This window comes from Camponotus vicinus, unplaced genomic scaffold (assembly GCF_025532165.1).
Source record: "Camponotus vicinus isolate PSW18456_S1 unplaced genomic scaffold, iyCamVici1.0 SCAF_5, whole genome shotgun sequence".
In the NCBI taxonomy this organism is placed as follows: domain Eukaryota; kingdom Metazoa; phylum Arthropoda; class Insecta; order Hymenoptera; family Formicidae; genus Camponotus; species Camponotus vicinus.
In genome coordinates this window covers 10,599,015-10,614,063 of record NW_028141977.1, presented here as the reverse complement: position 1 = coordinate 10,614,063, position 15,049 = coordinate 10,599,015, and the positions used below count along the sequence as shown (strand labels likewise).

General features: G+C 29.5%; 2 protein-coding genes across 5 annotated transcripts; one reads left to right on the top strand and one right to left on the bottom strand.

Annotated features, from left to right (window-relative positions):
- The first annotated feature begins 189 nt into the window (after positions 1–189).
- Positions 190–4,981, top strand: LOC145972223 (uncharacterized). Of its 3 annotated transcripts, none has more exons than XM_083100637.1 (6): positions 190–397; positions 607–1,021; positions 1,546–2,325; positions 2,511–2,978; positions 3,222–3,284; positions 3,420–4,981. In XM_083100637.1, the coding sequence occupies exons 2-6, from the start codon at positions 625–627 to the stop codon at positions 3,797–3,799; spliced, it is 2,088 nt and encodes a 695-aa protein (XP_082956763.1). In that variant the 5' UTR covers positions 190–397; positions 607–624; the 3' UTR covers positions 3,800–4,981. The 3 variants fall into 3 exon arrangements, with proteins under 3 accessions (XP_082956763.1, XP_082956762.1, XP_082956764.1); XM_083100636.1 differs by having other exon boundaries at positions 191–397; positions 625–1,021; XM_083100638.1 differs by lacking the exon at positions 190–397 and having other exon boundaries at positions 930–1,021; positions 1,562–2,325.
- On the bottom strand, positions 4,059–15,012 carry LOC145972224 (sialin). Of its 2 annotated transcripts, XM_083100641.1 has the most exons (11): positions 14,679–15,012; positions 12,260–12,619; positions 7,983–8,170; positions 7,768–7,898; positions 7,587–7,692; positions 7,216–7,300; positions 6,920–7,140; positions 6,689–6,835; positions 6,455–6,587; positions 6,083–6,324; positions 4,059–6,007 (listed from the first exon to the last, which is right to left on the bottom strand). In XM_083100641.1, exons 2-11 carry the CDS (start codon positions 12,282–12,284, stop codon positions 5,795–5,797), a joined length of 1,491 nt encoding a protein of 496 aa, XP_082956767.1. In that variant the 5' UTR covers positions 12,285–12,619; positions 14,679–15,012; the 3' UTR covers positions 4,059–5,794. The 2 variants fall into 2 exon arrangements, with proteins under 2 accessions (XP_082956767.1, XP_082956766.1); XM_083100640.1 differs by lacking the exons at positions 12,260–12,619; positions 14,679–15,012 and adding an exon at positions 9,154–9,256.
- Positions 15,013–15,049: the final 37 nt, after the last annotated feature.

The window sequence follows — 15,049 nt, the reverse complement described above, 5'->3', positions numbered from 1 at the left end:
TAAAAATATAATTATCATTTTAATTATCATTATAAAAATAATTATAAAATATGTATATAAAAGATAAACTGTATTTATTTTTTTTCCTATAATATATATTACAAACTATAATATGTAATAAGCGACTGAAATTGCCAAAAAGTGTATAAGGTATGAAAACCTAAAAATAAGAAACATCTAGTCGTGAGATGTCAGTTTAATTCTAATGTCTGTAACTTGTAAAATGATTAAATTTTTATAAAAAAATTTTCACAATAAAAAATGTAATTTAATACATAAAATAATTGTACGAAATTTGCAATGTCATCACACTACAGTACAACACGTTTTGCATCGATGTGGGATCACAGTAACACGCAAAAGACGTGTGATCGAATAATTATTACATTCAATAGAAGTAATTGATTTTTAATTATGATGTTAATTAATGTTTATGGTATTATTATGTGTAACATTACAAAGTATGCAATGTTTAAAATAATGAATTGATTAATAATAGCACAAAATATCTATTCTTTCATACATACATTCAGATATTTTTATATACACATTTTATTACACACAAAAAGTAGAGAATATAGAGATATATAATTTATAATCTCACAGACTCACTCACTCTTATAGATGGAAGAAGAAGATAAAAAAGGGAAATGTTTTTTGCCAACATCATGGACTCAAACTTTAATTGCGGTTACGCCAAAGGAAGATGTCGAGAATGTTATATTAAAGCACAAAGATGTCGAACTTCGAGAAATTAAGAGCACGAGCAGAATTTCAGCAAACGTCAAGGATTTTTTCGACATAAGCGAGGAGGATTTTATTTCCCGTGTACCTCTTCTTATTAAGTATTTGATCAATTTCAGAGAATTAGAACAGGAATCTACCAAAGATGCAGAGAATCAAACGTTTCTACAGGGTGTCCCTACAGTGGGTATACCGATCGAATATAAGCATGAAGCATCACAAACGATGTACATGAGTAGCCCTTGTCCGCCTGAGAAATATTCTGAACATATCATAAGTAAGCAATAGCAATAGTAATGAAAAAAAATCCATAAGATTGATTAAGATATTTTAAATTCTTTTCTTTTTTAATATTTATTAAATAATTTAGAGAGATTTAAATTGAAGAACTTTGGTAAATTAAATCTTAATTAAATAAATAGTCAAAGTTATATTTAATTTTAAAATATAAGTCAAATTTATATTTAAATAATTTAGAAATTTATATATAAATTTATATATAAGATATCTTATATTTTTATACATTATATTTACATTAATTATTATAAAATGACAGAAAAAATTTGCAGAAGCATTTTTATTTTTTTCTGTAATTCTTTAATGTAAATTAAATGTTATGTAATGCTGGATAATAGAAATAATTCTGTATATTAATTTCTAATATATTTTAATATTTACGCCATAATATATAAACTATTTTTTTAAATCTCTATTCAATTACATTTATAAAACGTGAGAGATAAATTTAAAATATTAAAAAAGTAAATCATTAGATAGACCTCAGAATTCAGACATTTTCAGCTTTAATGAATGTCAGTCCGATGCCCGTATTCAAGAGCAATCATTCGAGTCAGACTATAATTACGATTGTTCCTAGAACATCGCAGGATGAAGCAATAAATTATTTATCACGTTATACGCATGAAAACCATCAAGAAAATCTGACAGAAGATATTATAGATAAAGAGACAATAATACTCGAGGTTCTAAATTTCCTGCTGTCACGCGCGTTTTGGATATCTGATCCCATCCATGATCGAACCTCCGTCGAAGTGAAGTGTCAGGAAACGCAAACCTTAATACGATACAATCGCAATACCAATAGTATCGTGTTAGACAATGAAACTCAAACTAAGCTGACTTGCAAGCCGAGACACTCAAATAGCAAACTATTGGCCGAGTATGAAGAAACAAAGAGTTTCGTGCAAAGCTGTCTTCAGGAATGCCTCAGAGGAGTCGAATCTCGAATTATAATCGACGATCTGATGGATGAAATAATCGTGAAAGGAGCGAATAGACTCAAATATCCACCGACAGATCGATTGATCCAAACTGTAGCCAGTTATAAGTCTCCTGATATCAAGGAAGAAGACGTGCTACGGAAATTAAAGATACCCGTGGTGGTCGATCCCTTCGAAGCATCAATTGTCACTCTGCCACTGATAAAGGATCTATTGCGTTCTACTTGCGACGAGATATCTCGTGGTGCACGAAGCGTTGTTAAGAATATCCTGAATTCATTGATACAGCAGACAGTTTTGATTGGATCCAAGTTCGCGCAAATTCGAAAACAATCACAACGTTAGCGAATTTATTATATAAAATACTTTTTATATATACAGAAAAATAAACTTTTTTTAATTTTTATAATCAAATCGATTATTTATAAACGAAATAATTATATATAAAAAGCATACACAAGCCATATTTTATCAAATTATTTATTTATAATTTGCTAACAAAATTTACAACTTACTTCTGTACAGCCGAATCCATTGAGCAAACACTCGACCGAAGAAGAAGGAAGATGGTCGAGTCTATGCTGAAGAAGGAAACGGAGATCGCTGCTACTCAAACAGGACTCGCTGGAGTTCCTGTAGTTGCGAGAATCAAGGAATCTAAAGAGGTTCTGTGCTCAGTTTGTGCCAGGCAATCGATATGTCATTGGTGCGTAGCAGCTCAAGAAGAAAAAGATTTGCCGCTCCAAAGTACGAAATTGCTGCGTACACGGGATATATTATTGGCATATAATCCGTGTTACGTTGTCGCGACAGCTTCGGAGAAAGCGAAAAATCCGCATCTCCAACCGACCGACTTAATGAAGAAGAAGATTGAAAAATTGACCACCGATCAGTTGTCTACACCGTGTAGTGTAACATCTGAGGAAACAGGCGATGTTGCTAATAAGACTATTAACATTCTCATGACTTCGAAGAAAGGCATCCAGACTCCAGGTACATTAATATATTAAATCGAAAACATCTTTTCATGAATGATTAATTATAAGTAAAAAAAAAAATATATATATATATATATATATATATTGCAATAAATAAATTATAATATATGCTTATATATTAAAATATGTATATAGAAATATACATTATATATATTACGCAATTTTTTATTATTACATATGTGTGACTCTTCTTCTTCATATTTCTCTATAATTTGCTATTGTATATAATATTTCACAGATTCTATCAGTGGATGGGCTCGTATCATCGATAGTACATTAGCGAAATCATGGTCATTAAAAGGTATCTGTATATTTTCCTTCAAAGATTGTAAAAATTCTTTAAAAAAAAACCTTTTATTTTTTACTGTGCTTTCTATTTATTTTTGTGATTAATTCTTATAATTTATAATTATAAAAAATTATATTTTAATATTAGGAGATAATTCTGCTAGTAATACAACTAGTGTTAGCACTATGAGATCGAGATCGGTCCCTAAGTCCTACTGTAAGAAATCATCACAATCTGAGAGCGTTCCAAGTTTGCAAGCAACAAAAGCATTGCAGATATTGAAGAGCACATTTTGCACCCGCGATACTTGTCCCACAATTACTTTTCTAGCTACACAAGAACGTAATTTGCCCGATGATGACATAAACGAGGAACATATATCTTGCAATGTAGATGATTGCACATTACTGAACCTAGATCAATATTGTAGGCGATCTATTAATAACCAGATTTGCGCTAGGCCACGAGTAGATAAATTTAGAGTCGTTTCTATTCGTCCTTTATCGGAATCTCGAAGATGGATATAATAGTGAAAATCGAAAAGCGAATTAATCTTTTTGCGTTGAACACATTAACACTTTTTTGTTGATTTTAAAATAATAAAAACAAAAATTTTAATACATAGAAATCATATGTAATGATTTTTACTGAAAATGCAAATATATATAAGAATGTGCGTGCAATTTTGTCAAATTGATAAAAAAGTTCATCCATTTCTCTTTATTTATTAATCATCTAGAAGTAAAAAAAAAGATTGTTGATCTACCTATAATAAATTTGACCACATTTGTAGAGACACACATGAATTTCTTTATTATTATATAATGAGAAGTCGCACAATATTCAATCGTTCGTTATACATGTACATACAATCTATTACGATTCGTATACGAATTTCACAAAACAAATGCTGTCGAGATTTAATTAAATAAAAGACATATATTTAAAATATGTGTTTAAAAATAAAATATACAACTCAATTAATAATATTATGACACATCTATATATGCGCATAACTTATTTACTTTAAAACAAGTAAACGAGTTGTATCTTCATGTATACTTTTTCTTTATGGTTATTACGCGCGCAAAAAATATTATTGCTAAACACTTCCTTTACATAGATTTTAATATAATTACATGTGTAGTAATATTATTATTGGTGAAACAACAAACATTGCGTAAAAATAATTCGATTTAAACAATGATCGCCTTTTTCAAATATAGGAACAACACATTTATTATTTTCTATATTTTCTATATGTAGCAAACACATATGTACATTTCAGTACAGTTGCTTATATCTTTTCATAATCTATGAACGTGATGTGTTTCTTCTTCGCCTATTCACGAGTGCAATCAATTTCAGATGTGAGTGATTAGATCTTAAAATTTTCAGTCATTCTCTGGATGCAAAGACACAAGTAAAAATTAGAGAAAAGCTACTTTTATCACCGCAATTCTGTTTCATGATCCGAATATTTTGTGATTTTGTCATTTAATTTATTCGCCTAATTTATTTTGTCTAATGTTCATAAATAAATTGGAATATTAGACAATCTGTAGATCACTGGCCGCGATTAAATCGGAGATCAGTATGCGTAAATTACTGCGAATATGTATATCACAGTTACATGTAAAATCGACTCGCGCAAAGAAAGTTTAACATTGTGTATAATGAGAAATATACAGACGTGACGATTTAATGTACCTAGCGTAAAGTATTTATAATATCTAACTTAGCCTCGGCTATTAGCCCGAAGACAGTGCCAAGGTTCCTCGTATCTATCTCACAGAGAATCTATTAGATTCATCGACCATAATTTTGTCCTTCAATGAGAATAACATATATGTACTTTGGCACGAAATCAAAAAATGCACTATAGAGTATTCTTACGTTTCGAAACATTGTTTGAATACCACGTCTATAATTCTTTTAGATATCTGATGATACGATCGTGACGTTTTGTGATGTAAGTAGTACACGTGATACAATATCAAATATATAAATACTTATAATTAAATATTTGAGATGATACAAATGCATGAAAGTTGTGAAAAATGTATAAAATCTAAAACGTTTTATCTTCTGAAATATTCTACAGTCTTATATGATAAAAAAGAGAAAATAACTTTATCTTAGAAGATATAAATCAGATTAAATACAAAAGATGTCGTGATATTCCAGCAATGTGTATCTGTAATTGGGAGCATGAATATTCTAAACGTATTACAACATAATTGTGAATATTCTATATTGAATATTCTGTACATTTTAATTCTCTCTGTTTCACTTCAAGTTTATGATATACGTTAATAAGGAGATAATTATTTTCGTATCCATTAACAATTGGAAGCTGTACAAATTGATTGTAATTGGTATATAAAATATGACATAATAACATTTTTTGACAGAAAAGTCAAAATTTGCATTATCCTCAAATGCATTCTTTTTTCGACAATAAACTATTAATTTTTGTACAGACATGGACACATATTACCTTCGTTTAATTTTCTAAATCACTAGAGACGTTCGTTTTCTTCGGTTTCCGTATCAATCGCTGTATCTTTTATCGTTATCTGCTTCTCCTCTTCAGCGACAGTAGGTACTTTAGTGTGAGTCGAATCGTTCCACGATTGAATTTCCGCCGATCCGAATAGCCAAAAGAGTACCGTTGCCGATATAAATACTATCGCCGATATCCAGAACATTATACGCCATTCCTCAACTCCGTTCTGTAATATGAAAACATGTTAAACAAATTAGAGTATATATATTTGACATAATTTTAATGTAAAAATGTAACGTACTCTCTCATTGGTTAAAGCACCAATAATGGGTGGAATGATGAATCCGGGAAAACTACCGAATGTATTCATAATTCCGTATAAAGAACCAGCATAGTTTGGTGCTAAATCCTGATGATTTTGTAAATTGGTCTGACACGCAGCTCCGTTGAAGGTTAACGCAAATATTAACATTATCATCGCAGTTGTAGCATCACAACCGGCATATGTCATCACTATTAAACAAGCTGCAGGTCCCAAGTGAGCTGTTCATATAACATGCAACAATCATTAATTAGATAACATTGTTTATACATATATACACGCATACATTACAATATCTCAACTTTTAATAATAGATTGTTTCAAACAAAGAAACAATAGATTGTTACTTACAGAAAAGCATAAATATCTTTCTTAACCAGCCTAGAGTCAAAAAGTTCTTCCTTCGCACGTAATCGCCCGCTGCTGCAAATAATACTCCGGCGCCTAATCTAGCTATGTAAGGCAATCCAGTTATTGCGCCACCCTATAAACAAAATAGAAACATCTCTAGTAATGACGAGATAAAAGTATAATATTATAATCGAGACTTTTTTTCGTGAAATAAATTCATTACGAAAATAATACCGATTTCATGTTGAAACCGAGGACTTCTAACGTGTATTTCGGGCCGTTTGTAGCGATGAAATATATACCCCACATGTTTGCAAAATGAGCCCACAATAATACTAGAAACGGACAAGATGTAGCGACTGCCTTTACTGGTAATTGGACCTATGTAAGATTATTAATATTAATATTAATAATTTCTTTTTTTATTTTTCATTATTTTGTAGTTTATGAAAATATATTTCAAACCTCTTGCTTTGAGACAGTAGTGCCGATTTGTTCTTTTATATACGTTTTCTCTTTATCCGTGATCCCGGGATGCAATTCCGGTGTATCGTATATTAGGTATACCCATAAAGCATAAAAAACTAACATAAGTGCACTTGTAACGTAAAATGCAGTTTTCCATCCATAAGCGCTGATTACCGCACCACATAAAGCGAATGTCACAACAGTTCCGAATGGACCACCTTAAAAAAAACCAAAAACATATAAATATTACATATTATTATATCTTGGAAACATTAAAAAAAAAGACTAATTACCTTGCATAGTCCACACAAACATGCCCTTTTCACCAGGAGGCACCCATCTAGCAATCATCGCATGGAGAGCAGGATAAACGGCGCCCTAAAAATTAAAGATTTATTTTTATTAAGGATTTACATACATCTGATTTGAAAATATACATACAAAAAGGAGCATAAAAAATATCTCTATTAAAAAATTTACAAAATTAAGTAAAAAAAATATACTCTATGTGTATGTGTGTAATGAAATTAGATATATTAAAACTAGATATAAAAGTCCCAAAACACAATTAAGTATAGTATTTGAATGCAGAGAATTCATACAATTTTATTAAATATAACAAATTCACAATATACTTGAAAGACATACAAGATGAACAACTTACTCCAAAAAATCCCATTATAAAACGAAGTGCGAAGACGAAACCGTAGTGAACAGAAGCAGCCCATGGCATCAAAAGATTTAATACTGCGGGTATTAATGTGGCAAATCTATATAACAAAAAGTCAAAAATAACTCCCTGGAGACAAATTAATAATTATTAATTTATTTTCAATTATACTTACGCTACTACTTTAGAACCTCCATATTTTTCGGCTAAAAGTCCAGCTGGTACACTAGCTGGTAAAACGCCATAAAAATATCCTGATAGTAACAGCCCTTGGATGTGTTGATTCCATTCAAAACGTTCTCCAAACTAAAAGAAAAGTATAAGAAAGATATATTTATAGTATAATTTTGTGAAAGTTTCTATATAAATTTTTAGTGATCATCAACTTACATCTTTGAGCACGATTGTCTTATTGTTTTTTATGTCTGCTATAGAGCACGCTGGACCTACTCCACCGTCTTTGCTCGTAGCATTTACCATGGCAACAATAGTTATGGATAAATTAGTACGAATAACATACGAGAACATGCAAGCCAGAAACATCATCGCCCCCAGAATTCCTCTCCGGGGAATCTTCTCTGTAATGCATACAAATGCCTATTGTTAAAGAGTCAATTGAGATAAATTGCGATAATTTATTAAATGCGATATATTTTTCAATGATACAATAATAATCATAATCTATAATCTATTAATAATTTTTTATCTGTATTAATGATCTATATTAATAATTTTTTAATTAAACAAATAATGTTTATTTTTAATGATTTTAAACATAATAAATATATAATATTAAAATTTAATTTTAAATATATAATATTAAAATACATATGAAAAACATGTTTATTCAAATTAATAATTTATAGGAGTTCTTTCTCTCTTTTATTTACACTTAATCGATTTTAAACTATATTATAATTAGCATTATTCCTATGTTAATTACTGTTATTTTATTACTATGTTCTTAATATCAGAGTTATTAAAAACCTATTGCAAACTTTCTATTAATATTCATTATTGAAATAATCGTGTATATTCACATCAAAATAATACACGAACATAAATATATTTCTGCTTGTCTCACTATAACGCAAAATTGAGACTTTGAACCTTTCAGTATATGAAACCTAATAATTTCAAATCAAGAATGAATGACGTATTTTACAGTAAACATCTCGCCTTCTATTATATGTAATATGCACGAAAATAACTACGATTGCGTGTCCAGCTTGCGACATTCTATGTTGCTATAAAAAACAAGCACTTCAAGAAATAATGAATTATTAATACTAATATGTTATTATTTTATATTATATTTCTATATATTATATATTATTTATAATTTTTATTTAGTAATATTAATATTTAATTTTAATCTTAATTTATTAATATTAATATTTAATTTTAATAGGACACATATTAATAAATAATACATATCACTACAAATATATAGTTGATAATATATTGCGTCTATCAAATTCTAAGATTAATTATAAATGTATTTTAAAGTTATAACTTATTTATTATAACTATTTTATTAATGCTTGCAGTCAACCCTGACCATTCAAAAGAATTCCGTTCAAGGAAAAACATTGAAGCAGGTTATAAATTCTAGAAGACCATGAAGTTATACGTGATCGAACAATCATTCTCTTTCGTATTAACGATTATGTGTTGCGTTATTGAATTGATGATAATTACAGTACACGACGAGAGAGAAAGAAAATCGAATCGATAGCAGATTACTTTCGTAACACGTTTTCATCCTTTCCATATCGCACGATACAATATACTTTGATCTTTACTTTAACTGTTATGAAAAGATTAAATTAATTCCAATTCCATATTCTGATACAAGCAATATATCATTGATATGTGAATCGTTGCGGAATAATCATACCTACATTTTTTATTAACAAATAAAACTCTAAATATTCTCTACATGTTTGATGGGTAAATATAATTTTGTTACAATTTTTTAAACTTCAATATATAAATAGTTTAGTGGACAAATTAAATTTTTATTAAAATTGTCTACACAAAATATTATTTTATTATTTATTGATCATTAATTTTTAACTCTCTTTTATATTATCTTGAAATTAATTAAAGACTTTCTTTTATATTATCGGAAGATAGTGCAATCTTACTTAAAAATAAATAAGCAGCATTAAATGATATTTTAATGAAATTATAAAAGAATGAAATTATAAAAGACTCAAATAGCGATGGATAAGGAAAATAAAATTTAAAAAAAATTATACACAATTTCCTACATCTCTTTATCTTTTTATATAATTTTCTAAAATCCTTAGCATGGAAATATACAGCTATATTATTTTTCTAAATTGATAAAGGTTATTGATTATAAAGTATGTGATAATTCTGAGAGAAACTGTAATTTACAACATTTAACACGATTATTTTTATAAATATAAATTACATTTTTTACATAAATTGTCAATTGTTTAGTGAAAATAATTTAATGCAATATTATATCTATATATTAATATATTCTTTGTGTATCAATTTTTTTGCTTTAGTATTACATATTTTTCGGATTGAATAATTTTCTTCATGTTATTAATTTTGATTAACTATGTGTGTGTGTGTGTATAAAGAAAACAAAATGTATTTAATATAATATTATGACACAAAAATATTTACTATAACAATGTCATGATAAGCATAATCTAAAAAAAAATAGTCAACACAACTTAGAAAAAATTAATTACACATGTAAAATTATTATTCAAAACATCGAAGCAAATATCCAAAACCAATACGCTCTTTGAGTTGCGTAATATTTTTTTTTAACTTTTTTTATCACGTATGATAATTACATGCCGGTAGATCGAGAATATTAATCATGATAATATTTATACCGTAGAAAATATCTTGACTCGAGTACAGTAAATTCACACATTTATGATGCAGTGTTTCCAGTAATTTCGTGTACACATTTAAATACAAGTCATTCACTTCATTAACAAGTAGTTTTACGGCTGTATATTATATCGTGTTCAAGATCTTCTGCTGTAATCTTTCATTTTATTATAATAAATTTGAGCCAAAATTTCCAGATTTTTAAAATTGAAATTTTCTTAATATTTTAAATAAATCTGATATTTCTCTAATATATCTGATAAAAGAAATCTGATTTTTAAAAAATTTAATTAAAAATTTATTTGTACCAAATGTAATGCTGGAAAATATAAGAAATACAGTTGTAACAGTTTTTTTCCCATAAAAAATTATCTCTAATAATAAAAATGTCTCGTTGAACGGTTTGATTTAAGATACGTTTAGAATACGTCGTCAAGATTAAAATCAATGCTTCTGGCAGACCTTGTACGCGATCGATAAATCCTCCATTTACGTTTTTTTTTTTTTCAAGTTAAGAACGGAAAATGTGCCAGAATATATCTGTTCCGTATCTATTTCTACAAAGTGAACAACGGGAAGTAGAAGCTCGTGTTACGAACACCTTGTACGAAGTTGAGACATGCTTGTACGTCACTCGTGCGATAAAAAATACGCGATGTGTGCGACGAATATGCAACTGCGTAATGTAATGCGCAACATTTGCTTATTTGAATTTCCGTTTACATCGCAAATGACGCGTCGCAAAGTCATATGAACTTGATGTCGTGCTGTAGCTATCTCTTCTGATTTTTGTTCAATCTACACGCAAGCAGTTATATAATACTTATCATATTTAAGATGATGCTTATCATTTAGAAATTTTCGTAAGAAGAATTATTCACTATGTCAATGTGATGATGTGATATTCGCAAAAATCATGTCACAAAGTTTCCCCAAAAATAATTTCGAGAAAAATAATTTTTTTGTACATATAAAAGTAAGACTTAAGTGAAAATTTTAATATTCTTTCGAATTGAAAAAATATTGATTTATAATGCGTATTGATTTTTTTTAATTATATGCAATTGAAATTTTTATTTGGTAACAACTCAGTTATTTATAATATTCGATTATTTATCATTATTCATATGTTCTGTTTAACTGCTAACACATACATATTCGAGAACTTTGGAATTTGTTTACCAAAGTCTAAAGAGCTGCCGATATACATACATTGGCAAAGATATTGGACATTGAACTATTGATATTTCAATGTTTTATATATGATATTTATATGTGCAAAAATAATCGTTATGCGAAAATAGAGATATGACTATTAGAAATTTAATATTTCTTATTTTTGATATTTTATTACTTTTATTATATTTTATTAATTATTTTCATTATTTTATTAATATTTATTATTTTTTAAATATTTTGATATTTTTAATATTATAATTAACATTTTTGTACCTATATTTATTATTATTATTCTTTAATATTATGTAATTAATATTTTCGCATCTACATATGTGCATTATATATAAAATAAATTTATGAAATCATATTACGTTCTAGTTATAAATACTAAGCAGATTTCAATCAATATTTTAAAGAGACTTAATTTAAAAATATAATAGATTATAAATATCTAAAACGAAGTAAAATAGACAATTTAACAAGAATAAAAAAAAATCGATGAATTATACTAAAAAAAATCTACAATAAAAATATAAACCGAGCAAATAGAGACACACGATATCGTACAGCCAATAATCGTTAATTGACAAATAAGTACTTACCATTGAACTTCCGGAAGAGAGCCATTCTCACTGCTTGCTCTCACTATTAAACTATATTATCAGCGTGAGAGCGAGATGCACGTCGTGATGTCACGCTTGTGATGTGAAGAAGAGAGATTCCTTCGGTGTTCGATCTTCGTCACCAAGCGCGAATACTTCGTCAATCGATGAAAATCGACTTCGCTTCGTCTGCTGGGTTTATTATTTCGGTATTTAATCGATTCGTCGACTATTGGCTCGATCGCGTCATGCCACCTCGTAAACTTGAAGTTGATCGACGCAATCTCCTCTTCTATTTTGCCTCTTCCACGCAAGTTGACGTGCTCGATGCAGCGTCCTCCGGGATGATCGCGAGGACGCCTGAAAAACACGCAACATTTGCCTGTTACGCTCGCAGCACGTACGCCACAACGCGAAAATTCTATATTTAAATTGCCGTCATTATTAGAATTGACCTTGCGTAACAAGTCATATTTTTTGGCACGCTAAACCTAAGTATGATAATGAGTTTGTTCTTTTTGGTTGAATTAATGGAACGGAAAGTTATCGATTTGATAAAAAAGTTACCTCGTCTATATGAAATAAATTGCGATTTGATAGGTATCTCGGAAGAAATCAAAGAATGTCACGTTAACTAATATTGACGAAAATGACATGATGTATTTGGCAGATTTTAATTCATTCACCAACGGGCTTGAATTACGAGTGAATGATTTTCTCAAGATATTTTATCAAGATATTTTAGAATTTGCTTTTCGTTGACTTAACGCTGAATCTTTTCATTACAGTTTTAATCTTTTGTTTACCGATTGTAGTTTACTGATCAAGATAAGAAAAGCATATAAGAAAATCGTGCTGATTCTCTACTTTCTTTTTGTAGAAAAGGAACTGTACTACATATCACGTAGTAAATGTATGAAATAATAAAACTTGAATCAGCTGATTTTAATGATATTAAAGCTCTCAAATATCTAACATTCCTCGACACTAATCGTTATTAATTCACTGGTCTTTTTATTTTAATAAGATGATAAGATGATAAGACATTTGATTTCGAGACATCTTGAGAAAGTATGCTTCCGGGGTGTAGAAATTTTACGCTCGTAAATATTCGACATGTGACGTGTCACTACACTTGAATTATACATATATTTATAGATGACCGATGAAATCGTAATCCGCTGATAGCACGTTATGACATTTGCGCGCACAGCTGTCTACATTCCGAAATATTTTCGCGAGACAATTATCTCAATCATAAAAGAGAAGTTATCAGTATTGCATAATCTTGCGAATGTAATATTTTTTCGACTTTCATCGGAATTACATAGATTTTTCGAGATGTAATCTCGCAATTTGCGGTAATCTTTTAACATTTATTACAATCGTGTTAAATTTCCGGAATGTGATCATCCGAGTTTACGTGGAAGCCAATGATCTCGTGCAATTCACGTGATGATATAATCGCAAAAAAATTACACGCAATAGAAGCTATAAATAAAATTATAGAAGCACGAGAATCGAACGATGGAATTTGTTGAAAATAAATTTGTTGTAATAAATTTTCAAGCATTATTCGATCTTATAATTTTTCGTTATCAAATTTTTTTTCGTTTTCAAAATATCTTCAATTTTTCAAGATTTATCTTTTTTTTCCTTTTAAAAGATTTATCTCACTGCGAAAACTTTACACTTGCGACTTACATACTATGTAAAATTCTGATAAGTCATATGGTATGGCTATCAATGGCCTTGTCCTTTGTTACGTCAAGAATGATATGACGCGCGAAATAATTATACTTGATAATGTACGACATAAATTATAAATTATATCTATTTCTATTCTAATGTACATTTTCGTCATAGCATTTATGAATGTCGGGCAAAATATATCAACATGTTTGTTCTGACATGTACTCGTTAAACTTGGCAAAGTCATCTGTCTAATTTTGCCTCGAGACATAACAAAGTGTGATTTATGAATGTAAAACGGACTCTGTTTATATTAACGTTAATTATTACTTCTTGAAACGACTTACTCAAGACACGAGAAAAATCATCTTCTTTTCAATTGTATTCCTTTTTTTCACAAAGATATAGTGACTTATCGCGCGAGTTTTCATAATTATAAATAATAGAGAATTAACTATAAAATTTGATTTATAATTTGTTGCCTTGAATGTTATTTATTTATATAATTATTCAAAACTTGCAACTTAAAAATAGAAAATTTTCGCTTAAGTAATGCTGTCCCAAAACTCTTTGTCGTTTGTTGGACTCTGCTTCAACAGGCAATAATAGAAATTAAATGTAATAGAATGTACGATTCTGCCGTTAATGCTGAGACCATTAAGAGCAATAAAAGGGCTTCGTTCACGACCAGTAATGACTCGACACGCACAGCAAGTGTGAGACTAACCTCAATCTTTCCGTCCAAAGAAATCTTCCTTCTATAGCTTGTTGCTCGTGGAAAAAATGCGCGCGAAAACGGCTTGCCCCCGGTCGATCGATGAACCGAAAGGGAACAGAAATTGGCCGCCAGAATTGGAGCGATCGGGATAATAAACACTGACACGTGTATTTTATACGAATTCGATTTAATCGATCGCAAGTGTCTGTTGGATTTTGTGGCGAGAAACGTTTCGTTATAAGAGCTCGCAACCTCGGTGCGCGAACAACCGACAACGTGAACGGAACGCTAGAGCACAACTGACTGACCGGAATTTGGTTACCACGAGTCCCAAAGCTTCCGACCTGTTCCCTTTTGCCGCGAGTACCATGGTGACTCAA

What these genes read in the sequence shown, in the direction of transcription:
- LOC145972223 (XM_083100637.1), top strand. Translation starts at nt 625, where the DNA reads ATGGAAGAAGAAGATAAAAAAGGGAAATGTTTTTTGCCAACATCATGG. An exon ending in AATTCGAAAACAATCACAAC is followed by an intron (nt 2,326 to 2,510) that starts GTTAGCGAATTT and finishes ACTTCTGTACAG; the next exon opens with CCGAATCCATTGAGCAAACA. An exon ending in GAAAGGCATCCAGACTCCAG is followed by an intron (nt 2,979 to 3,221) that starts GTACATTAATAT and finishes AATATTTCACAG; the next exon opens with ATTCTATCAGTGGATGGGCT.
- LOC145972224 (XM_083100640.1), bottom strand. Translation starts at nt 9,241, where the DNA reads ATGATTGTTCGATCACGTATAACTTCATGGTCTTCTAGAATTTATAAC. An exon ending in GAACGGAATTCTTTTGAATG is followed by an intron (nt 8,171 to 9,153) that starts GTCAGGGTTGAC and finishes TATGCATTACAG; the next exon opens with AGAAGATTCCCCGGAGAGGA. An exon ending in GGAGGTTCTAAAGTAGTAGC is followed by an intron (nt 7,693 to 7,767) that starts GTAAGTATAATT and finishes TTTGTTATATAG; the next exon opens with ATTTGCCACATTAATACCCG.